We start from the raw sequence: 26,558 nt of genomic DNA, 5'->3' as shown, positions 1-26,558 counted from the left end.
TATAAACAGAGACATAACAGCTGCCTAAGAAAAAAAACAAACTATACATTGAATTTCTACTTTACTAATGATGACACATAATTACTTGGTATACCTAAAGCAATGCGAATTTTAGTATTCATATAACAACATAACTAACTGTGCTTAAACATACAAGTTGAGAATAAAAGCTCCTACTTTAGGCTTATATGTAGTACTTGCAAATGGCTCACTGCCAACTGATTTTCGAAAGCCTAAAACTTTGCTCTTTTGCCCTAAAATGTAATAATTCTCACTGTGGCCTCTTTATATAGTATCTACATTAAGCACATGTAATTATTACGTTTAAAGTTCTCATCCTGCAAAACTAGATTCTCACCAAAATAGGCACATGTGATAAAGTGAGGGGAACAAGAAATAGGTGAAGTAAAGGAAGTGGGATGAGTGGAAGACCTGCTGAGAGAGAAAAAAGCAGAAACAGCTCCTTTCTATTTTAATTATCATTATAAAGTCTTGTATTTTGTCATCTCATACCACCCTCAGTTTTAAAATTAGAAGCCAACTGGGAAAGGAGAAAATGAGTAAGTCCTTCCTAAAAAGAAAGAAATCCAATATTTCTGTTGTTTTGAGATAAATTTAACTAAGTTCCATTAGTAAAGATGAGAGAAAAATGTATACACTTAAGTATTTAAAGCTTAAGGCATGCTGTAGCTTGAATTAAATCAGTTGCTCTACAGTTTTGCTCATCTAAAGATTGATCATAAAGCTACTAATGATGAGGGAACAGGAGGCTGGCTGAGGACAAAGCTAAAGGCTGACACCCTGCAACTTGCCCCCACCCCCACTCCTTGGGTGGGAAGTATGTGATATTCTTTAGGGATCTCCCAACTATCTTAATGTTAATAACTTGCTAAGAAGGGGAAAAGGACCTTGACAATGGCAAGGCATCTGGTATCCAGTATATTGTAGGTCCTCTTTAGCATATGAAAGTTCTTTTGAAATCTCCCTTTTTCCTTACCTCCCTCAACCCCATCTTACATAACCTGCCACCCCTCACAAGTCCAGGGCAGCTCTTTCTGCCCATAGGTTCTGTCCCCATGCTTTAATAAACTACCATTTTGCACCAAATGTATCTCAAGAGTTCCTTCTTGGTCAAGGGCTCCGGACTCTACCCCACTGAACCTCATCTATATTCTAAAACTTCATCAATAATGTCTCAGTTTATAATCAGGCTTTTTATTTACCATCTATAACCTAAGAGTCCTTCATTGCTCACATATTAAATGAATATCAGCTTATGTTTTTCTGCCTCTGGGAATTTATCCCTCGTTTTCAGTTCATAAAAAAGGTTAATGATATTTGTTACTCTTCTTACAAAACTAAAGTGTTAAAACTATAAAACATTTTTAGCTAATTGAAAGGATGTCACAATATAATATTGGTATGATAACTAATATACTACATTAAGTTTAGAATGCTCTGACAAAGCCTCTTATTTCTCTTACTACATTGGAGAGCTAAACACGAGTAATATTTATTTAACTACATAATTCAATAATTATAAGTTTTTATTTATGGTGCTTTTCTTATAAAACATCTACTGATATCTTCTATTTAAATTGTTAACATATTCCTGCATTACATAATACAGAGATTTATTACTTCTCTTTTTATAAAATCTATGACTAATTCAATTCCACAGGGTAAATCAATAGAAAACTCCAGAAAGGATCTAAGACCTATAGACTCTGATCTGAACTTAATCCATTAATCTATTATTGTATGCTTTCAGTTTATAAGCCATTGCACCCTTTGGACACAGGAATGATCTTTTTTTCTTCTGCTTAAATGCAATAAAACATATAAAATACTTAGTATTATTCCAATACATATCAAATACTTAAGAAATGTTAGGTACTATTATTTATAATAAAACATAAATCTAAAATTACCTATGTTGTAGAAATTGTTATCACCAAAGCAATTGTGAAAACTTAATAGTTCTATAAGAAAGAGTGCAGAATAGAAGCTATCAGAGGAGTGTATCTTCTCTGATTTTGAATGTGTATGGATTACCAGAAGATGTCTGAAAAATGCAACATGCCAGCAACTATTTTGAAAACTTAGTGAAGAATTATCTAGAGTAGCAGTTTTGAAGACACTGATTACCAGGAAGATAGCCTTGAACATTACCATACCTCTGAAGGAAACTGGGAAAAGAATGTGAGAAGATAGAAAATATCTTTTGAAGGAAAAAGAGCTAATAGTACCTCCTGATTTATGCTTTTGCCTCAGTTCAACAGAAAAGAAAAATGCATGGGTATCTGGCTGTCACAATCAGCTAAGTGTCTGGCTCTTGATTTCAGCTCAGGACACAATCTCAGGGTTGTGGGATCAAGCCCCACCTTGAACTCTGTGTTCAATACATTGTCTGCTTGTCCCTCTCTCTCTGCTCCCCTCCCCTGACTCTATTAAATAAATAAATAAATAAATAAATAAATAAATAAAATCTTGGAAGAAAACAGTAATGTGATTATGTACCTAAGCAAAGATGAAAAAATGTGTCCATAACTTTATATTAATTTTTAAATTTTCCTAACATTCATACACTAAAAATTAAAGCTGTAAAAACAACAGCTGTTAGTATGGGAATAAGACTCAGGGTGGTGAAAAATAAGGTAACACAAAGAGGCAATGCTCCACTCAATTCAAGTTAATGGTCCTTTTTTCATATTAAACATAGGGGTCTTAACATACTCATTTTCCATCAACTATTATTATACTTCATAGTAGAAAAATTTAGTTTTTAAGAGCCTCCACATATACAAGAATGGATTAAAAAATTCAGTTGAGTTATAACCTGGAAGAAATAAAAAAGGAAGAAGACATTATTTATTAAATAAAATGGCCATAAATTAGATGAAGGAAATCTTTACCTTTATTTTATTGAAAGAAAAATCTCTTAATAAGAAACTTAAAAATAGCCAGAGGCCTAATTTTTAAACACTGTCCTAAAAAGAAGTGCAGCTATCCTTTGCCCCTGAAAAAGGTATAACCACAGAAATGTAAAAAAAAATCATAAATATAAAATATATTAGAAAATTAAGTAACAGTTTTCACATATACTCTAATTTGAAAAACATGTATAAAAGTACTATTTTATTCTATGAGGTTCTTCCAAGGAATCGTTATTTTTATAGACTTGTGCACATACACACATATATACACGCACACTTTTTTTTTTGGGGGGGTGTGGAATTTGGGGTTAATATCTCCAAATCAGGATCTGTAATTTAAACTTTGAGGATTGCTGATTCTTTCAGAACATTTATACTATAGTACTTAGAATAAGGTACTTAGCCATCCAAATGAAGCCTATGTTGCCTTAAAGACTGAGATTTAAGAAAAGTCAAAATAGAGTTCATCATTGAAGAAAAAAATTACATTGCATAAAATGAGGCTAATGCACACATGTCTAGGATTGGGACTGAATTCTTCAAGTTCAGTCTACAGAAAACTGAACAGTTGACTTTATTAGGGCAGATGGTAGGAATGAGAGGAAGTTGGTTGTATCTACTGGCATTAAACAAATCCCATCATCTAATCATAATGGATAGAAATGATTATGCTTATTAACATACATACCAACATACACACACAGCCATGAGGTTGTTCATTTATAACCTTTCCTCTTTCAATGTTACCTTGGTGCCCATTTTAGCCCAATGATATGCTCTAGAAATTGTACCCCTAAATTCACAAGAATCAACCAACAAAGGATATTTAAAAAATCAGGTTCTGTTTATTTTTTAATTTAGGTTTTTAAAACAAACCTGAAAAATTTGGTAACCAAGCAATATTATTTTATATTAAGATAATTATGAACATGTTAACTCGGGTCCTCTCTTCACATAAAATATTAAGTATCCAAGAGCACAGGACACCCAATGAAGCAACATTAAGTGGGGCAGATGGAAACTCATTTTGCTTAGAACCACAATAGGAAGGATAGACTTCTATATCTATCAGAATTTGCCTCTAGGGAAAGTACAGAAAACAAAGAAATAGGTGGAGATATGGGGAATGGCAAAACTAGATTCTGTCATATCCTGGTTTCCCAGTTTGTTTGTTTTTTTTTCCTTAATGCAAATTACCCAGAAGCTATGAGACATTTTGTAATTTTCTCTGAATAATTTTCAGATACCACAGCTTCATCAAATTCTCTATCTTTTTAAAACTTTTTTATATTACAAAATGATGGGTCAATGTAAGGAATATTTTACTCCTTGACCTTCCTGACCTGTCTCTGATCAGCAGCAATAACCAGAAGATATCAAAGAAACATTAGTTGTTTAAACTTGGAAGGAATCAGAAAAAAAGAATAAAATTATGACATAGTACTCATTTCCCCCACCTCAAAATAAATCTGGCCTAAATCAATCAGGGCAAATGTAGGTCTAAAAGTTAGTTATAAAAATGGAGATTAAATCTGAGTTGTTCTTGTGTCATTCAGAGAGGTAGGCCAGGAAACTAAGTAAGTAGTAATAGAAATCAAAACATTAGTCTGTGAAAAGTGGTTAAGATTATTAAAGCAGGGGACAAATGATAAGGGTCATTACCATAACTGAGAAGCAAGCTTGGAATTACTTAAGTGCTACCTCAGAGCAATATGAAACATTATAATGTTTTGAGTCTAATATGACATATTCAGGCATAAATCTTTAAAGATAAAAGGACACTGCTTTTGTTAAACAATAGATAACTTGACCTAAGACTCAAAAATGAGTGAGTTTTCAATCCTGACATTTTTTTCTTTCAAGACCTTATTTAAATTTGAATTAGTTCACATACAGTGTAGTATTAGTTTTAGGGATAGAATTTAGTGATTCAGCAGTTGCATATAACATCCAGTATTCATTATATCAAATGCCCCCCTTAATGCCCACATCCAATTGCCCCATCCTCCCACCCATCTCCCCTCCAGTAGCCCTCAATTTGTTCCCTATATTTGAGTCTCTTATGCTTTGCCTCCCTCTCTATCCTTATTTTATTTTTCCTTCCCTTTCCCTATGTTCATGGGTTTTGTTTCTCTAATTCTACATATGACTGAAATCAGATGGTATTTGTCTTTCTGTCTTTGTGCTTAGCGTAATACACTCTAGTTCCTTCCACTTCATTGCAAATGGCAAAATTTCATTTTTTAAAAATTTCATTGTTTTTGATGGCTGAGTAATATTCCATTGTATAGATATACCACATCTTTATCCAATCATCAGTTAATGGACATCTGGGCTCTTTCCATGTTTTGGATATTGTTTTCAGTCCTAACATATTAAGATCATTGTACAGGTTGGTTTCAGGATTTTCCAATTTTTTAATTAAATAGAATTATAAAATTATTATGTTAGAGGCAAAATTATTATGTGGGAGGAGCAAAACTTTTATTATATTATCATATTAAAATACTATTTTTATTATGTAATAAAAGATTTTTTTACTTCATTTATTTTTTATTTATTTTTTAAATTTAAGTAGGTTCCAAGCCAAGTGTGGAGCCAAACATGAGACCCAAACTCACAACTGTGAGATCAAGACCTGAGCTAAAATCAAGAGTCAGACACTTAATCAAGTGAGACATTCACTGCCCCTGTGATAAACAAGATTTTAAAAAGTTGTTGCCTAAAACATAGAAATGAAAAGGCATGGAGCAGTAGAAAAAAATGACAATATTGAATACATTAGGAAGAGAAAATAAAACAATGCTTATTTAATTCAGTTTTGAAATACGCTATCTTCATCAAGAAAACACTTTAGAACTTTTAATATAAAACCACAAATTGAATAGGTACATGGCATCCTATGATTTGATATATTGTTTTCCTAGTAAATATGATCTGTTTTCTATCCAAAATTTTAGAACAAATTTCTGTATTACATTATGAATCTCAAAAGAGACACTTCACATATTTACAACATGAAATGAAAACCTGTATAAAAATATTTGATATAACTTTTTCAATATTTAGAAGATATTCTTTTCCTATCTGTTTTATTCCAGTGTTGTTTAAAAGTCTACTGTCATTCCTTTGTAAGTGATCTATCCTTTTTCTCTGGCTTTAAGAATCTCTTTTATTTTGGTTTTGAAGTTTCACTTTAATGTATTCAGGCATCTATTTTATTTATCCTTCTCAATTTATACTATACCTCCAGGACATGTGGTTTCCTGTTTTTTCGGCAGTCTGGTAAATTTATAGCCATCACCTCTGTAATCATTGCCTTTCCTCTATTCTCTTCTTTTGCAGCTTTGATGTAATATAGTGTGGACCTTCTCATTTCTTTCTTTATACCTTATGTCTGTCTCTCCCGTACTTATAGAACATCATCTATCTATGTAATTATTCCAATATAAAGTGATTTTCTCAGAACTATGTTTTGGTATGCTAATTCTTCTGCTGGTCTAATCTGCTATTTCCTCTGTTCACAGATTTAAAAATTTTAGTTTATATTTTCTCATTTCTAGGAGTCCTATTTTCTCCCAAATTGCTCATTCAAAAATAATGGTCTCTTGCAATGTTTTCACCTTTGTATGTCTTTGTTGTTTGGAAGACTTCACCACAAGTAGCTTAAGCATACATCCTGGCTTGTCAGGCACAATTTGATAAACTTCTCTTGTGCCTGCATCTTGTCTGGTTTAGCATTAGTCCTAAACAAAAGTTCCCTGGTATGAAAAATGAATGATAATGGTCACCAAATTCTGGGCTGTGCTATATTTTGCATTTGACAGCCCTAGTAGTTGTCATTTTTCAGACTCCCTATTGATTAATGGTTTTGCTAATATTATTACTTGATCTTAATCTGTTGGGGTAGAACTTACTTAAACTAGGGAAAATAATTTCCTTTGGTGAAAATTTATTTCTGCTTCTACTTTTAACAAGAGGGTACCTTTAAGCACTGACTGGTTCCACTTCAGCCTCCCACAGTGGTCTCACAGACTTAGAGAATCCCAGGCTGAATTTCACATATTGCTGTTTGTCCAAGCTTAAATGTCTCACCAACAGTGCAGCTACAGCCATCAGGGTGTCTCCTCTGTGTCCAAAGCCCTGGTTTCCTACAGTTCTGGCTCCTGTTCCCTATTACTTTGACCTCCAACTCATGGTATTTTAGGGGGGAAAGTAAATCTAAAGACAGTGTATATGCCCTTTTACATGTCCTTTTACAATGGCATGCCTCACAGGTTATTTGCTTTTAAAGTGGATCAAGTTTTTCTACAGTGGGAAGGTTTTTCAAAGTACTAAAACAATAATTATTCCAGGCTGTACCCTCTTTGTAAACTGTTTTACTCCCTATAAAATTAATGTCTTTTATAACATTACACTGAAATTTTCAATAAATTGCAGATTGCCCTACAGAAAAATGGTACCAGTTTATACTCTGAACAATGGTCTTTTCACCCAAACCTGTCACTACCAGGCAATCTCTGTTTTAAATAGCTATTTAACTGATATGTACAAAGCAATACAATATTTTTGAATTGTACGTTTCTTACCAATTATAATGAGCACATAGTTAAAAGCAATTTGGTTCTTTCCCACCGCAAACTGCCTGATTATATCTTTTGCCTACTATTCTATGGTGTCCATGTTCTTCCTGTTGAATTTTTTTTTTTTTTTTTTTAAGATTTTATTTATTTCTTTGACAGACAGAGATCACAAGTAGGCAGAGAGGCAGGCAGAGAGAGAGAGAGAGGGAAGCAGGCTCCCTGCCGAGCAGAGAGCCCGATGCGGGACTCGATCCCAGGACCCTGAGATCATGACCTGAGCCGAAGGCAGCGGCCTAACCCACTGAGCCACCCAGGCGCCCCTCCTGTTGAATTATTAAGAAATTTCTACAAATTAAAAATATTAAAACTTTGGCAGTTGAATCTCTTGCAAATATTACCTTTTAACATTTAACATTTGTAACAATTTTTGCTTAATTGGCATTTCCAGTAAGAGGTTTCCAATACTTAACGATAGGACTATCAATATTTTTATGTTTTCTTTGTTTTATGTCTCATTTAGAAAGGTTTCTCTTACCTAAAGATCATTAAAATAACTTAATTTTAAAATCATAAACATAGTTTTTAATGTTTAAATATATAATCATTCGTAGTTTAATTTTAAGTTGCATGATCAATTTCCACCAAAATGGATAGCCAATTTTCTCAACTTCTCTTATTGAGTGACCCTTCTTTCCTTCAATTTCTTAAAATGTCACATTTATAATATGCTAAATTCCAATTTTATACATAGTTATGTTAATGAAATATCATTTGGTGTCATTTATCTCTGACTTTATTTTCCTATAACAGACTAAGTATTTTAATTACTGTGCTTTATATTATGCTTTTACATCTGATTAAGGCCCTCTCATTGTTTTACTTAAAGAAATCACTAAATGTTTTCATAATTTGTTCTTTTAAAATTATGTTTAGAAGTCAACTGGATATATTCCCCCAAAAATCCACTGGGAATTTTATCACATTCATCAATCAAGTTAAGGTAAATTGAAAGTTTCACAAAAATATTTGCATTTAAGAATACAGCATAATTTCCTAATCATTCAAGCTATATTTTATGTCTTTTAATAAAGTTTTCTTTATTCAGGTCTGGCAAATTCCTTTAGTTTATTCTTGGGTATTATAAAATTTACTTTTTTCTGCTACTGCAAATGAGATAAAAAAAAAAGATTTTATTTATTTATTTTGACAGAGACAGAGAGAGCGCCTGTGCACAAGCAGGGGGAGGGGCAGAGGCAGAGGGAGAAGCAGGCTCCCCGCTGAGCAGGGAGCCTCACAATGGGGCTTGATCCCACAACTCAGGAATCACGACCTGAGCCGAAGGCAGACGGTTAATGACTGAGCCACTTAGGTGCCCCACAAATAAGATCTTTTCGTGTTACTTTTTTTAGAGAGAGAGCACATGAGCTGGTGTTTGAGGGGGAGAGGGACAGAAGGAGAGGGAGAGAGAATTTTAAGCAGGCTCCACACACAGCCTAGAGCCTGACGCTGGACCCGATCTCATCATCCTGAGATCATGACTGGAGCTGAAATCAAGAGTCACATCCTTAAGCAACTGAGCCATCCAGGAGTGCTCCCTACTGTTACTTTTTCTAATGGTTGTTTCTAACTGAAGTAATATTAGTATATAGATTTTTATAAGGTAAATTATTCTTTATTTAGCCACCATGTTGAACTCTTCTTGATTCTAATACTTTTTCAATGGACTCTTTTGGGCTTTCTAGGTGAATAATCATATCTATAGAGGGTTTATAACTTAAAAAAAATCATGTTAGAGATGTTCATCTTCAAAAACACTGAGTGCTCTGTTATCAAAAGCTAATTGCACTCATTTTCTGGGTCACAAAGAGCCAACTCTCTTAACCACTGTCTCAGCAATAAGTACATCTCCGAAGTGATGCTGTTGCTTGGTGACTATGGGGAACTTTCTGACTCACTGCCTTTATTCTCTCTAGGGATACATGCATAAATAAAAGTAAAATGCAGTCATCTTCTGACCTAGCAATAACGATTGGGAACTCTGTTAACTCTACCTCAGACAGTTTCTTTCTCATTCATATGGATACAATATTTTAACTCCTTTCTTCCTTCCCTCTCTCAACTCCTGCTTTTCGGTGTATACACCAACACACACACTTCTTGTTTCATTTTATTTCTTGAGCCAAAAACCACTTTACTCATGACTAAATGAGTAAATGAGTTAAAAAAAAAAACCACTTTACTCATGACTAATTTGGTGAAAGATAAAGTGAATATATGAAACAAAAAAGTCACAAATTTCAAATTAAAATTAAAACAAATAAAAAGCCAATATCATTAGTCTAGACTTGTCCTACACTGTAGCCAATATTCTTACAGACTCTCCATGAAGATTTTCATCAATTTATTAACTTTCAACTAATGATATATGTTTTTCTACAATTTCAAACACTATAAATTTGGATATTATTTTGAATTTAGTTTTAATTGCTAACACTGAATTCTACTATTTTTCTTTACTGTACACATTTTGTATTTCAGTAACACACACAGGCTTTTGAAGATTGGCTCAGAAAACTATACCCTGCAAATTTCATACCCAGTTAGTCAAAAAGTGCATTTAATTTTAGCCTCAGAAAGTCATGTTTCTTTCTGCCTTTGTCTGCCAATAGGTACTCAGCATCTTTTGTTTGAATATTTCAATAGCCTCCTGATTAAAGTTAATTGCCAAGTTTATTCCCATTCAACCCATCCTCTCTTTTGCTGCCAAAATGGACTCATTACATTCGTTGCTATTTAACATCTTTCAAAAAAAGTCTTTATTTTTTACTAGAAAAAACCCAAACGCCTTTTATATGACATGGAGTGTCCATCATTTGGCCTTACCTACCTCCAGGCTCTCTCTTGCCAGTTTCCCTTCAAAACCCGTTCTGCAGCCAAACTGATCTATCGGCAGACTTAGGATTTCAGCAATTGTTTCTTTAATACATATTGGCATATTCATACAATGGATTATTGTGTGCAGTGATAATGAACAAAGAACTACATGCAACAAATTAATTTTAGAAACATAATGTTGAGCAAAAGAATCCAGACACAACAGATTACACAGTGTAAGATTTCATTTGTATAAAGTTTACTAAAAACAAAAGTAATCAATGATGCTAAAAGTCAAAACTGTAATACTTTTGAGGGATGGGCTATTACTGAAAGGGACACAGAGGGGCAAAATCTGGGATGCTGATAATCTGTTTTCTTTATCTGCATGCTGGTCACACATGTATGTTCATTTTTGAAAATCCATTAAGTTTTAACTACGCTATTTGTGTGCTTTTTGTAAACTTAGAGTAAAAGGTAAACAATAAGAAGAAGAACAACAACAATAATAACAGTTCCAATATCACTTCTTTGAAAATTTCCCTAACTCCCCAGGTGGACTTTATTCTGGTCTAAATATATCACATACGCACCATTACTATACTGATGATCATGTTATAGTTTACTTACCAAATTCTTTCCATTTCCTAACCATAATGTAACTTCCCTGAGTGCTATGATCATAACTTTCTATCCATGTGTCCCCAGCCCCAAACACTGTGCCTGGCAGTAAGTAAGTACTCAATAATACTATGTAAATGAGGATTTCTCAATTTCTGCACTATTACATGTTGGGTCAGAAAATTCTCTGTTGTAAGCAATGTTTAGTGCATTGCAGGATGTTTACCAGCATCCCTGGCCTCTATTCATCTAATGTCAGTAGCATCCCTTTAGTTCTGACAACCAAAATGTCACTAGGCATTGCCAAATGTTTCTCAGGGTCCAAAAAAATCCCCAGGTTGAGACTCACTTATATAAATAAAAGTTTCTGTGGAAAAATTCAAGCCAGGTGTTAAACAATTCACTTACTAAAAAACTTGGGGCATGAAGTGATTTGCATGTTAGCAGCAACTAAAAAAAAAAAAAAAAAAAAAAAAAAAAGCTGTTTTGAACAATGGAGGGGAATCATGCTCTACCTACCTGAAAAAGTGTATGAAATGCCTTAAGCACCTAGGTATTCAAATGGTAATTCACATTAATTGCACACTAGAATATTATTTCTTTTGGAATTCCCATTAAGAAAAATGAGTTTGCCAAGGAAAAAAAATTGTATAAATAGAAGGAGTATTTTTTTTAAAGTAACTACTACAGTAGCTATGTATTTTCAAAGTCCTAATCATAAATTTTTGCAAGATTTATAGCTATGAATGGACAATTAATTCTAGAATATTAAGGTTCCATAATTTTCTATACATAAAGTATTTAACATGAACATTCCATAAAAAAAGAGTAGTTAGGGGGCGCCTGGGTGGCTCAGTGGTTAAAGCCTCTGCCTTCAGCTCAGGTCATGATCTCAGGGTCCTGGGATCGAGCCTCACATCGGGCTCTCTGTTTAGCAGGGAGCCGGCCTCCTCCTCCTCTCTCTCTCTGCCTGCCTCTCTGCCTATTTGTGATCTGTCAAATAAATAAAAATTAAAAAAAAAAAGAGTAGTTAGAAAATAAACTATTGTGCATCAGCTATGGAAAACAAGAAAACTTCACAAAGGGCATAACTAGCTTGTTAGAAAATAGTATGTTTATACTTTCTTAACTGCATGCCTTTGTTTTGGGGCTTGACCTCTGCTGTAAGAGGATAAGTAAGGAAATAATTGAGTATTATTATGTGAATGGAGTTTGAGAAAAGAGAAAATAAACCGGTTTATATTTGTGTCAAAATGATATACTTAAGATATAAATCTCATTCTGTAAAAATTATTTCCTGACAAGCACTTTCTTAGACTTCTCATTGTAACTAGAATCGGTTTTTAAGAATAGGCTATGGAACCAAAAGAAAACAAAGAAAATGGGCAATTTATAAAAGAAAAAAAAAAAAAAACTAGACAAACACAAGTGTTTAATCTCACTATTAATCTACAATAGGCCAATGAAGCCATATAATTTTTATCTATCAAATTGTTAAGATTAAAGATGATAATGAATGTTCAGTTCCATAAACTGAGAGTATGAATATATAAATATGTACACATATTCAAGAGGGCAATTTTGGCAGTATGTATTATGAGACTTAATTTTTAATCAGTTATTCTATTTTAAGGAAATATTTCTAACGTGATAATCAGATATGTTTTTGACAATTTATATAAAAAGAAGTCTATGATAGGAAATAAGAAAGAGCCTAAATGGTTAAGACAGGGAACTTAAATTAATCATAACTTGTTTACACTCTGTAGTGATTGACAATCCTCCCCTTTTTGGTAGAAAAGTTATTAATGGAAAAAAGCTTAATTTATATAAAAAGGAGAGTGGTTAAAAAGAAAGGGTTGTGCAGTCAAGACCACCTACCTAGTTGAAATTCAAATTCTGTTACCTTCTACTAGCTTTGTGATCCAGGTTATTTCATGATTTAATCTTTCTAAAACTAATTTTATTAAGTGGTACTCATGTAGCTTTTTTATGATTAAATAAGATATTATATAAAGTATATAAAGTGCTTATCACAATGTTTGGCACACAGTAACTGTAAATTTTAGTAGATATGGTAACACAGTTGGGATGATGTTATTAAGAAACCCAAGATATAAACCTGTATCTATGATGGGTACCCAGTGTGAAGACTAATCACTTTGTCCTAGGCAATAATTAGGTGCCAAGATTACTCATGATTTTTATTTACTTCATTTTGCTTCCTATGTTTCCAAATTCTTTTTTTGGAAAAAACAGGATAATCAGAAATCTATATTCAGAAAAAAACAGGTGTTGTTTCTTTTAATGTTATTAATAAAAGCCAAGATAAATATTTAAAAATATTCACCTTTTCTTTTTCATAAATGACCATATACTTTTTTCTTTTTTTTTTTTTTTAAAGATTTTATTTATTTGACAGACAGAGATCACAAGTAGGCTGAGAGGCAGGCAGAGAGAGAGAGAGGAAGCAGGCTCCCTGCTGAGCAGAGAGCCCGATGTGGGGCTTGATCCCAGTCCTGGGATCACGACCTGAGCCAAAGGCAGAGGCTTTAACCCACTGAGCCACCCAGGCGCCCTGACCATATACTTTTCTTATCTTTAAGCTCATCTTTAATACTTTAAATATTGTGTCACAATAAAAAGGTCACCATTTAATGCTCTTATTGAATACTTACCACATGCAAAATACTATGTTATACTGTGTTCCTAATATTCTAACACTAACTGGGAGTTATGGAAATTTGAAGACAAATTTTCTCGTTAATAAAATAGGAGCTCTCTGCAGATGGTCTTAAGTTTTTTTACTTTTATTTATATTTCAAAGATTTTATTTATTTATTTGACACAGAGAAATAGAGCAAGCAAGGGGAGTTGTAGGCAGAGAGAGGGAGAAGCAGGCTTCCCACTGAGCAAAGAGCCTGATGTGGGGCGAGAGACCCTGGGATCATGACCTGAGATGAAGGCAGACACTAACCGACTGAGCAACCAGGGGCCCCTTAAGTTTTAATTTTTAGTAACTAAGCATAATGAAAAGATATCTAAAAAGGCTTTTTATCTTTACCTCTTCACAAGATCAATCTTAATTTTGGCCAGAAGGCATTGAGTTAAGAATGAGAAAATATAAATTTAACTTCTGAGAGATTTTTTTCTTTCAGAATATTTGTTTAAGATATCTACATTGGGATTATTACCTTTAACTGCAAAGTAAATACATATCTACTACTATAGTATAGCTAGGGACAAACCAAAGAAATATTGATTCCTGAACATCTAAGATGTTTTTATACTGCTGACATGAATAGAACATAATCTCTATTTCTTCATAAAGATGAAATATTCTAAGAAATCTAAAATGTGTTCAGAGATAAACACAACATGTTTGGGATGGCTTGTATTTTGTAAACTTTCAAATATCTAACTAGTGAACTATTCAAGTACTAATTTTGATATTCATGAAATTAAATATTATTAAATATACATAAAGGATCTTTGTATCAAATAGTTGCCATAGATGAGGCAATGAACTTCTTTCAATGATCTTTCTCACTCCACTGGACCTCTGTGCCAAAGGTGTAATACATTAATTTTTGCTAGCAACATTGAAATATTTGAAGGTGGGATAGCAAAGAGAAGAGAAAGACATTAGGGGATGTAGAGACTATTAGTGTCTGCTGTTGTCACTATCTATATTCAAAATCACAGGAGTAAAACTACCTCCCTAAAATGTTTATGTAAGGAAGCTATATCTTCCTCTGCAAGATCCTGAATACGTCCCACTGTTTTCAGGAATGAATGACAACTTGTTTGTTAGGTGTAGTTGCCTACAAAGAATTTCCTGATATCAAGGAAATTTAGGGGATTTTCTTGTTATTAAATGTAAAAAAGATTTGAGTCCTAATAAGGGTGTGATAGGGAAACTGCCTTTTCAAGTTAACTTTCACAAAAAAAACCCCACATTATATAACTATTTTCAGTTTAGCTTTCCTTCAAATAAATACAGGATCACAAGAAAAGGAAAAGTATATTTATTACTAATAAAAATGAGTTTAATAAAATGTTATTTATATTTTTCTTTATCCCAGATCTTACACCTTACCTTAAAATTTCTGTGTAATCTTTAGTTTGCATAAAAATGTTTTCCAGAATAAATACAAGTGAAACAATATCTTTTAGTTATTCACTTTCTTAAGTAAACAAGTTAAATCTGGATATAATCTCTATTTTGGTGCTTCTCTCCTGACATGAGAACTTTGATCTTCCTTCAGCTATGCTGATAAAATAAATAATTTTAGTAGGACATCAGGAGATGGGAGGAAAAAATAGGTTAGTAAAACTTAAGTATAGCACTTTAAAGAGATTCCTTTAAAGCAATCACTGTGAATTAGTGAGCAATGTGAATGAAGCCTACTGCTCTCAAGTTTGATGGCACCCATCAATATAGGGAGGACAAATAAATTCCTAATTCAAATGACTAATTAATTGACTTCATAATAAAAACCAATGAATATGACTGAAACTTCTGATACCAGGAATTCCAGTAAGTTTTAGTTGGCAGTGAGAATGAATTAAATTCCCAAACATTTTCAATATTGGTATATAGTTACACACCCAAGAGAAGAATACCCTATTGTGTTTGCAGTAACATTCAAGAACAACCTCCTGAACATTAGTTATCAATTTTTCTCTTGCCATTCTCGACTCTTCCACTATAAAATTAATAACATTGGGTTCGGATAATGCTGTTTATTAACAACTACCAATGAAATCATCAATTGTTACTGAATGCTCCAGGTTTAAAATTAGAGATTTTTACTGGCATTAGACTATTACCAGAATCCTTCAGTTGTAATGAGGCATTAATTATAGAAGACATTCTTATTCCTGAATTACTGAAGCTTAGAAGAAGTGAAAGGATTTCCTTATACAAAATTACTCTGCTTTGAACATTTTCTCTGAAGAACTAGAAGAAAATAACAAAATTTTGAAATATTAGAAACACTTTTTTGTTGTTGTTGTTAAATGTCTTCTTCCCTCTTTCGGAATGTAAGTTCCTTGAGAACACAGACTTATCTTTGTGTTACATACTCCTAATAGATTACATAGCACAGATAAGTCTTTTTAAAATAGGTTCTGAGAGAATTATTGGAAGTAATGGATTAACTTCTCTCCTATGCATATGAAAGAGTAGTAGTTTATGTATCACTCTTGGGAGAATTGAAAGTTCCTCAAATCAATTGCTTTTAATAGCTTAGATGAGAAACCATGGCTGAAAAAAGCTAGACAAAGTATGTATAATCACCAAAAAATTGTTAACATGTGAAAACATTATCACATAATGGATTGAAAGTCTTCTTTCCTAAATCATTTTTATTGCATATTTAACTACTTCAGTTTTAAACTCCTTGAAGACAAGGATCAGTTCTTTCCAACTTTCATAACTCTTACAAGGTCTAGGACACTATGATAAAGAGTTCAATTTAATTCACATTGTATTTTACCAGTGGATTAAACACACACACATGCATACACACATTACCTAAACCATATCTCCATCCTATTGAATCAGAATCTCGGGGTGGGGGGTTGGTCAAAGGAATCTTTCTAGCAAAATCTCTATAGGTAGAAAACTGGGTATCCAGAATTGAGCACCAGTGAATTTAAAATTAATTCCTCTTCCTATTGTTGGTTCCTCTAAATATAACCTAGCTGCCTCATGTCAATCCCATTATCTTCATTTAAAACTTGCCTTTCAAATGCTTACTTCTTTAAAAGAGCATTATTCCATCTCAAAAACAGGCCATCATCTGTCTTTAAGTTGGTTTATTTTTTTAACTCAATGTCCTTCAGAATCATTTTGCTGTTCCGCAAATATCAGTTATCTGTCCAGTTTCATTCTCCCTTTCATTCTTAAAATGTAAGTTCTTCCAAATCTCACTTGGTCCTCTGTGTCTTCCTAAAAGTTTATAATTTCTTCTGTTCCTAATACACTAGCTTGGACTTAACCATCTTTCATATTACTTACATAGTTCCCCTGAGGTCTTTAGTGTCCTCTTAGACAAGAATATTAAAAGCTATGGAGTTTACTTCGAGGTAAATACCCAAAGAACGGAAGGAAAAACAGAGCCTTGCACATCAATGCTGATGGCAGTATTATTCATAATAGCCAAAAAGTGGAAACAACTTAAGTGTTGTCTATCAACAGAGAAATGGATAAATGAATTGTACTATATACATAAATGGAATATTAGTCTTTAAAAGGATGGGAATTCTGATACATGCTTCTATATGGATGAAACTTGAAAATACTATGTTAAGTGAATTAGTTAAACACACAAGGACAAAAATTATATGATTCTACTTATATGGGGCAACTCCTAGAATATGCAAATTCTGAGACAGCTACTAAAACAGAGGTTGCCTGGGAGGTGGGGCAAGAGGTTTGGGGAATTACTGTTTAATGGGTACAGAGTTTCTGTTTTGCACGATGAAAAAGTTCTGGAAACAGATAGTGGTAATGGTTGTATGTACCAATGCCACTGAATTGTACACCTAAAAGAGTTAAAACAGTAAATTTTATGTCATGTGTATTTTGCCACAATAAAAAATTAAAAGCTACTGAAATTATTTTCTTGACTTTCCTACACCAGCTTTTTTTTTATACTAATTTTACCTTTATTGTTAAAGGAAAAGGAAAAAAAAATGTCCATACTCTTTTTCTGTATTCCTTAAATTTATCACTCTCTTTTTAGCTTTTTCCCTTTCTTTTCCCATTTCATTTTTCATAAAAGTAAAATAAAATTTAATATGGATACTCAGATTTTTCCACACTTCATGCACAATGATGTTGTGGATACATACACACAAAGTATACTTCAAAACTACACACAAGGAACACCTCAAATCTATACACACACACACACACACACACACACACACACCACTTTCAATCTCCTTAGACTCTTGAAATTGTTTGCAAAATCCTTCTCCACTTCTTGTGGAGTGATCTTGTTTCTCATTTAAATATAAGTAAGTAAGACATCAAGCTTCAAGCAAATAATTTTGTATTTCAAGTTCTTTTTAGATGTCAAGTACTTAGCAAATAATGGGAAAATGTCAATTTAAAGTTTACCTACACACAAGAAAATATAGTCTAAAAGGAGGGAAAGATAAATACATCAAAAGGATATCTAAAGAACTGATATTACATAAATTATGGGGCAGCTGAGAAATGATATTCTCAAAGGAAAAATGGAGCAGGGTGGAAAGCTACTTTAATCTAACCACAAAGAACTATAACTAAATTTATTATTTTTGGAGATGATACTTTAAATTTTAAATTATTTTTGGAGATGATACTTCCAGTGTTATTAGAAATGATAAAATTAATAGGAATAACTCATCCTCATGAAGCCCTGGAACATGGAAAATAAATCAGGAAATAAATTTAATATATGGAAAATCACTGAAAGATCCTGTATACAAGAAAATAAAGTACATAATATATGATGTGAAAGGTCAACTGAAGCAAAGATGATACATTATTTGAAAAAAAATCTATTGCTAAATAAAGGGAAGAATGTGGAGTTGTATAAAAAAGGAGAAAGGATGGGTGATAGTTTGAAAAGTCAGTTTAGGAGTAAACTGTACTGGACTGTTAAAAAAGTGAAGCATTTTCCTATTTCTAAGATATGTTTGGACAATATGTAGGCAACACTTTCCTTGGAAATAAAATCTGATCAGGGTTATAAGACAACAGAGGAATAACGCCAGTGATTTACCAGATGCAGAAAAGTATAAAGGAGGCAATATGAGCTGATCAGCAAGTTGCAAGGTTGAGTACAGAGGAGACGAATGCAATGTCTCAGGTTAATTAATGGAGCAGCCATGTGCAGCAAATATTGGTAAAGGAGACAGTAGTCAAGCAAACTTAGTTAGCAGTCCAACTTAGTGGCATAAGACAAGTGGAGACAGGTAGCAGAAGTGCTAAACAATATGAACCTACTTAAAATATTATAGGCATAGATTGGACAGGGCAAGATCAAGCAGGCAGATGGCATAGCACTTGGAAGGCCATGATACAGAATGGTAGGAGAGCAGATAAACAGTGCTGTAGTCTAAAGCTAAAGTAGCAGATGGATATGGCAGTATCAGGCTATTTGCTGATAGACAAAGTACCAGTAAGTGAAGAATGCAAATCATTCAGCAGATGCGTAAAGTGGGGCAAAAAGTAGAGGTAAAAATCAAAGGCAGTCATAGCAGTAAGACAGAACAACAGAGAAGCAATGACAGATCATCAGAAGCAGTTGTATAGGGTAGGAAAGAGCTGTTAGCAGGGGAACAAAAACACCATTCAGGAAAAGATGAAATCGAGAATAAAGCAGTCTCCTGAATTGGGTTTCTTCCATCTAGGAAACAGTCATCAATAAACTGCATATGAGAATCCACAAGAGAATAGCACACAAATGGAAATAGCGGATGAATCTGAACTCTATTGCCCAGGGATACAGAATGATCCTAGAACATAGATACATAACAATCCACAAGGAAATTAAATGGATGGGAAAAATGGGTCCAAGCATTCTTTATGATGATAAAAAAAAAAAACCAAAACACTAAAAATTATTAATCTGGAAATGATTGGCTGGGATTGAAGTCTTCGCTTACCCCTTTCTGGAGCCCACAAAATGGGAATGTTGGGAATTTCTGCAGCAGAAAAACAGAAGAGAAAAGGGATTTCTGACTCCCAGTTTGAGGAAAGCAGGTCAAATTTAGGGCTGTATGAACTGGTTCAGGGAAATAAGAACCAGCCTGAACCTTCCCCATTCCTCAGAATCAAGCAATTTTTGAGGTTTGGGAAAGGTTTAGGAAGCCCTCATCCCGTCATTTCCCACAACCTCCCCTTTCACACTTACCTCCAGTGCAAACGTTTCCAGCAAGGAGGTACTTGGGAAAACTCACTCCCATGTTTATACCATGGCAAAATTTGAGGATGGCCAACTAATAGTACTTCCTGTGTAGGTCAGGTTTCTGATTCAGTGGGATCCCTGCTATTTGTGAGTGAGCACAGGGGATAAGTTACTAGAAACTACCTACCTCTTTGAAAGTGGATGAGGAAAAAAAGCAAGGGCAGTAATACCAATAAATAAGTAGTAATACTAGTAAACCTTGGTGATCTCATCAATTGTCATGGATTTTAATTCCATGAAGATGCTGATGACTTTTAAAAAAGTATCTCCAGCCTAGACTTCTCTTCTGAACTCCAAATGCATGTGTTTAATTGCCAATTTAACATCTCCATTTGGATATCTAAAAGCAGTTCATTTCTATGACCAAATTAAAACTGATGTTTCTTGTCAAACCTCCCCTTCCCACAGTCTTCTCCAGTAAATGACAACTCCATCTTTCCAATTGCACAAAGTCAAAATCCTGGGTCTTATTCTTGACTTCTCTCTTTCTCTTATTTCACCTCTTACCTCTATCTTCAAAATATATAAATAGTATATTTCTCACTACCTTCACCTCTATCATTGGTCTAAGTCACTATTATTTTTCAACTGATTATTTCAATAGCTTCCTAAAGTGTTTCCCTATTAAGATATAAGTCAAATCATGTAGTGCCTCTGTTCAAAACTCTCCATTATACTAAGGGTGGCATATAGGTTTTACATGATCCATGGCTCGTTCCATCTCCTTTATGTCTTTGCTCAAATGTCATCTTATCAATAAAGCCTTCCTTAATGGTCTTTTAAAAATTACAACTCTGCTTTCTGCCTACACTATCTATTCACTCTCCCTGGTTTATTTTTATCCACAGTACTTATCACCATCTCTAATACTATACATTTTACTTTTTTACTTATATTTTTGTCATCCACTAGAATGTAAATTTCATAAAGGCAGGGACTTTTGACTTCTTTGTTTATTGCTATATCCACAGCATCTTGAACAATGCCTGGCATATATACAGCAGGCACTCAAGATATATTTGAATCTATTAAGTGTTAATATCTTGTGGTGCATCACCTTTCTCTGTCTTAAATTCTCAGAGCATTCTTCTAAAAGCCCATGTTATGAGCCTTTGATTAACAGAGGAGATACTAGTACACTATAAGGTAGGAATATTCTAAAATAGGGTTTGGCAAATCATAGCCAAGGGAACAATTCCTGCCCTCTGCCTGTTTTTTGCATCGCCTTCAATCTAAGAGTGATCTTTAAATTTGTAATGATTGGGAAAAACCAAAATACGATAGCATGACATGTGGAAATTATATGAAATCCAATTTCAGTATCCATATATACATTTTTATTGGGGCACAGTGAGTCTCATTTATTTATATCATCTTATGGTGGCTTTCGTGCCACAGGGCTGGCAGAGTTGAATGCTTATGATAGAGAGTACAGAACCCACAAAGCCTGAAGTATTTATTGCCTGGACCTGTAAAGAATAAGTTTGCTGACTCCTGTCCAAAGATATTTTATACTTAGAAGGCAAAGAGTAATAACTAAAGTTTGAGTAATGCTAATCTAGAGTATTATTGTTAATACCATTGCTGCTTCTGCCCAAGACACCTAGGGAGGGAAGACGCATTTATACTAGGATTTGCTTTTAGTATCTATAAAAGTAGCCTTCTCATTCCTCTAAATGTTATCTTATACTGGTGGTGATATTCATTAATCTATTGACCCTATAAAAGCAGCCTCATCTTAATGATAGGATATAGCATAGGTAAAGGTAAGTCTTAAAAATGGCAAAAGGAAGGGAATGAGAAAGTGAATAAGGCCCACCAACAGAGTTCATAGCAAACCAATACCCTATTTAACATATCCTGTTTAACAGGAGTGGGAAACTTGCATGATGTGAATCTCTTTTGAACTTCATCAATGGGGTTATACTAAACTTACCTCATTATAATGTGGTCTCCTAAACAACTATGTCTGTTGAATCACCACAAGCAAGAGACACATTATAATAAGACTATTATATTTATACAATATTCAAAACTAACAGTTATTTTCTCATTGGTTCAAATGCCCATGTTTTATAGAAAAGTATTTCAAAAACTTGCAAAACCCTATTCAAAATCACCTCATAATCACCTGACTTATCTTTCTTACATAAAGTTTCACCTTAAGGATTAAGACATACAAGTATATCATATACAACAATCAAACTTATGGAAAGAGGTGGAGAAGGTAAGGGGGAAACACTTAAGTCATCTCAATGACACCCAGCACTACAATGCTATCTTTAATCTTCATAAAGAAATACGATTTATGTCCTCTTGTGTCAATTGGTCCTTGTAGAACAACTCCTTTCCCACAGCTATACCATTGTATACTTTGAGTTCTATTTTACTGGATTTTTTTCCCTACAGAAAATTCTTTCTATATTTATTCAACCATTATCTACTCAGTTTTAAGCTAAAGCTCTATTTATATTGTAGGTAATAATAGCAAATATTTATGTAGCAAGTATATACTTTTTTAGTTTTACTTATGTTAATTCACATAATATAACTACCCTATGAGGTAAGTACTCTTACTCTTTCTATTTTACACATAATAAAACTGAGGTACAGCAAGTTAAGTAAGTTGTATAAGGTCACTAGTAAAAGGAAGATCTAGGATTCAAATCCAAGTAATCTGTACTCTTAAAGATTGTGTTATGCTGCCTCACAAATAGTTTATATGGGCAATACTACTTCTCTAGTAAGAGTTCTAAATAGATGTGGAATTTAGCATAGTAAGTGTATTTGTAATTATTTGTATGTTTACTGATAATGATCATCTTAAGGGCCCCTAAAAGGTCAGTACATATTCTGATGCAGAGTAGGCATACAATTAAGAAACATACTTAAGGGAATGAAGACAGTATTTTATATATGGGTTCTTCATATATGAAATTTTTGGTTTTGCCTTATGCTCAAAATTTTAAAATTCTGACCTGAAGGAACAATGTAACTTTATTCTTACTATATGTAATAGGAGCCTTTCAACATAATAGTTTTAAATTCAATGTCACTTATTGCCCTAATTACTTTATCTAAATTATTGAATTTTGTATCTTTACCTTTCCCCTGGTACAATAATACCAAGGGGACTTTCTTTTTAATGCATAAGTAAAACAGAGATTGAATATCATGGGAACACATTCTGTGTTTAATGGGAAAAAAATGCATGCAAAAAAATACAAAAGTAACTGGACATAAGGGGTAAATGTAGTATTTATCTTCAAATATTAGGAGAACTATCATGTAAAAAAGAAATCTACATTCTTTGGTACAGTGCACAGAAAAATTAGAACCATGGGGTAGAAATGATAAGGTGCCAGGTTTCAGTTTGATATGTCTGGACTTTCAAACAACAGAGTTCCAAAAGCAACAAACTTCCAGATGGAAGATGTAGCAATTGAGATGTTCAGACAAAGGTTGGGAATGATGAAAAGGGTATGCTAGGACTTTGAACATAATGGCCTTTGAATTCTCTTCAAACTCTGAGATACTGTGATTTCTCTATTTTTTTACATAGTTTGTAATTTTATATAAAACACTAAGCTAATTTGAGACACATGACTGACAAAATCTATGATGAGAAAAATGTTTCCAAACAACAAATCAAAAAACTGGAACTTGATGCTTCACAGCAGTTTCAGTTTTATCTGCAAATAATGGTGTGGATATTCATTAGGTCTGTAGATTAAATCAGGACTTAAAAACAAAACAAAACAAAAAATATTCTTTAAAAATCTTCAAAAGGATGAAGTTAGCCCTACTGAAGAATACGGTGATGTGTATTTAAATAAATGACATCTCAAAAAGTATCTGGTTTTAAAGAGCCTTGATGGCGTGATTTTACTGTGTGTACTCGTTTATAGTAGACTTAGACTTAAGAATTCTGTCTTCTAAGGAGTCTCGGAATTAGGACAGTTGCTGGGGTTTTTTTTGTTTGTTTGTTTTTTAATCTCTATAGATGGTGCTACTCTAGATGTTCTAAGAAAGAGATTAAAATAAGAGGTCTAGTTTATCCATCTTTCTATGTAAAATGAATCCTCTGCTCTAGCCAGGAAGATTTTCTTAATTTTATCTTTCTCTGTAGGCTGATCATACATTTCCCCTTCTTTCTTATTCCCAGTAGTAATGTCCTTCCTCTTCTCTCCTAATTTGAATCCTAGCTCTCTTCTTCAATTTTAACTTTACTACTACCTGCCCCAATTTTTTGCTGATTACTTTTTAAGTACTGATTAATTGTAACTAAAATTAATTTTAGCTTTCTCTTAATCCTTCTTCTTAAAGAAATCTTTTGGCTGCACATTTCCGATATTGGGTTTATACTGTCTTGATTTGTCAGGTGACTGTTTTAGGAGTACATGTACTTCATAGTACTCACTCAGTGAAGCCCAAGATGCTGGACAAATACTTGTTAAACTGAACAAAAACTATAATTGATGTTTTTAGCAATCTGATAGCTCATAAATGTGCCTATACTCTAAGACATATGCTGTTTTTTAATGGATATTACAAACCCCAGCTATAAAGTGGAATGTTACGGAAAAGCTACCCTGAATATCATATATCTCAGCTGATTCAAGCCATATTCCAAGAACTTTAAACTACAGAGGAATTAGAGACTTAAAATACATAGGTTCAGGTAAGATATCAAGAGTTACTTAATGTAACTGCACTAATAAGCCTCATTCTTCATATCATATACACTATAGAAACTCTTAATCTTTTTCCTTTGCCCCATGCCTGAAAGTAGTAGTAGGGAAATGTTGACTCACATCTTTATTTTTTAGATTATCCACAACGTACGTCAGTAACTAACTAAGGATATCAGAAGTACAAGGGTTAATAGCAGAACTATTTGGGGCTGCCACATCTAATTAGAGGTAATAGGTAATACTAATTAAATGAGGAAGGAAAAGGTAAAGAAAAAAATGAACATTTACCAAACATCTACAAAGGTGCCAAGCATTATATCGGATTGCTTTATATGCATTATTGTCACTTACTCACTCACTTAGTTAGGATAACCTTGGGCAAGTCAATTAATTGATCCATGTCTCAGTTTCTCCATCTTTAAAATAGATATAAAATTGTACTTGCCTCATATGGTTGTTCTGAAGACTAAATGAATTAACATATGCTTAAAACAGCTGCTGACACATAGTAAAGTGCTATATATGTGTTATTTATTATTACTGGCTATCCTTATAATCTCAATCACTAGAAACAATAACCCTGAGAGGTAGGCATTAGCTAATTTAGCAAATGAGAAATATGAAGTTCGAATAGGTTAATTTGCCTTAATTTCATACTTAGTGGTAGAGCTGAGATTCAAATTCATGTCTGACTCTATATTGTTAGTGTTTCCACTATATCATATTGCATCTCACCATGTTTAGACAAAGGTAAGACATAGAAACATAGTTCTTATGTCCAGAACTATTTCATAAAAATTAAAGGAAGAACCTAAAATGGCATAAAGTGTAACCTTATTTGACCATAGAATAGTGATGTATTTTATTCAATCTAGTTTAAAATACTTCAATTACAAGGGTTTCTGATATCCTGGTTTTATCAATTTCATATTGTTGAGTTATCTTACTGATACAGAACAGTTTTAAGGTACTCAAAATCCTAGTTCAATATGGTCATATTTAGCTCTAGCATGTATAACAGGTATTAGTTAAAAAAAAAATTCCTAGGGCTGCCTGGGTGGCTCAGTGGGTTAAGCCTCTGCCTTCAGCTCAGGTCATGATCTCAGGGTCCTGGGATCGAGTCCCATATCAGGCTCTCTGCTGGGCAGGGAGCCTGTTTCCTCCTCCCTCTCTCTCTCTCTCTCCCTCTCTGCCTACTTGTGATCTCTATCTGTGAAATAAAATCTTAAAAAAAAAAAATTCCTAGTACTGTAAAATAAGTATTTATAGAGTTCTAGAATATTAGTATATGATATTTTTCCAGGGAAATAATCAAAGTTTCCTGAAGAATATTATATATACTTGAAAACAACTTCATAATTTAAATGTCCTACATTAGTGATTAAATTTTCTTTCAAAAACAGAAATTGTTACATATGATGTTTTTCTATGCTTCTGCTATAATATAGAATTTTTCTGATTGTCAAAATGTCCAATGTTAACTTTTAGGTGAAGCTATTAAATGTTCTCACTGATTTTCACAAGTCACAAATTGAGAATCATTAAGTATAGTTAGTAATTCAGATCAAGGATGTCTCCTACATTTTACTTATATAGTATTCTTACTTTTGAAGCATTATAATTTTGAAAGAAAAATGGCTAAAAATGACTGCATAAAATGATCCCTGGCTTACAGTACACTCACACCTAAAATAATGAAATATATAAATTGTAAAACATTGATTATAAAACAAATTTCACAAAATAAACAATTTTTCTTTGATTTGATGTTTTTGTGAAAAAATTTCTAATAACCTAAGTGGAAAATATTTATAAAATGGTTTAAATAGTAATCTGTTCCAAAAAAATGTAAATATTACGGACTATGAACAGAATACAGAA

At 33.2% G+C, this 26,558-nt stretch overlaps 1 protein-coding gene across 5 annotated transcripts in view; it reads right to left on the bottom strand.

Annotated features, from left to right (window-relative positions):
- The window catches only part of GPHN (gephyrin), a 653,508-nt gene that overhangs the window by 302,917 nt on the left and 324,033 nt on the right, over positions 1-26,558 (bottom strand). For 2 of the 5 annotated variants that reach the window (XM_047739307.1, XM_047739309.1), the window contains exon 5: positions 19,682-19,720. The exons of the other annotated variants lie outside the window; for them this stretch is intronic. In XM_047739307.1, the coding sequence (XP_047595263.1) occupies positions 19,682-19,720 (39 nt within the window). The remainder of the gene's footprint in view (positions 1-19,681; positions 19,721-26,558) is intronic. 5 annotated transcript variants of the gene reach the window in all.

The sequence above is a fragment of the Lutra lutra genome, chromosome 7, assembly GCF_902655055.1.
Source record: "Lutra lutra chromosome 7, mLutLut1.2, whole genome shotgun sequence".
Lineage (NCBI taxonomy): Eukaryota > Metazoa > Chordata > Mammalia > Carnivora > Mustelidae > Lutra > Lutra lutra.
This window is presented reverse-complemented; position numbering and strand designations above follow the sequence as displayed.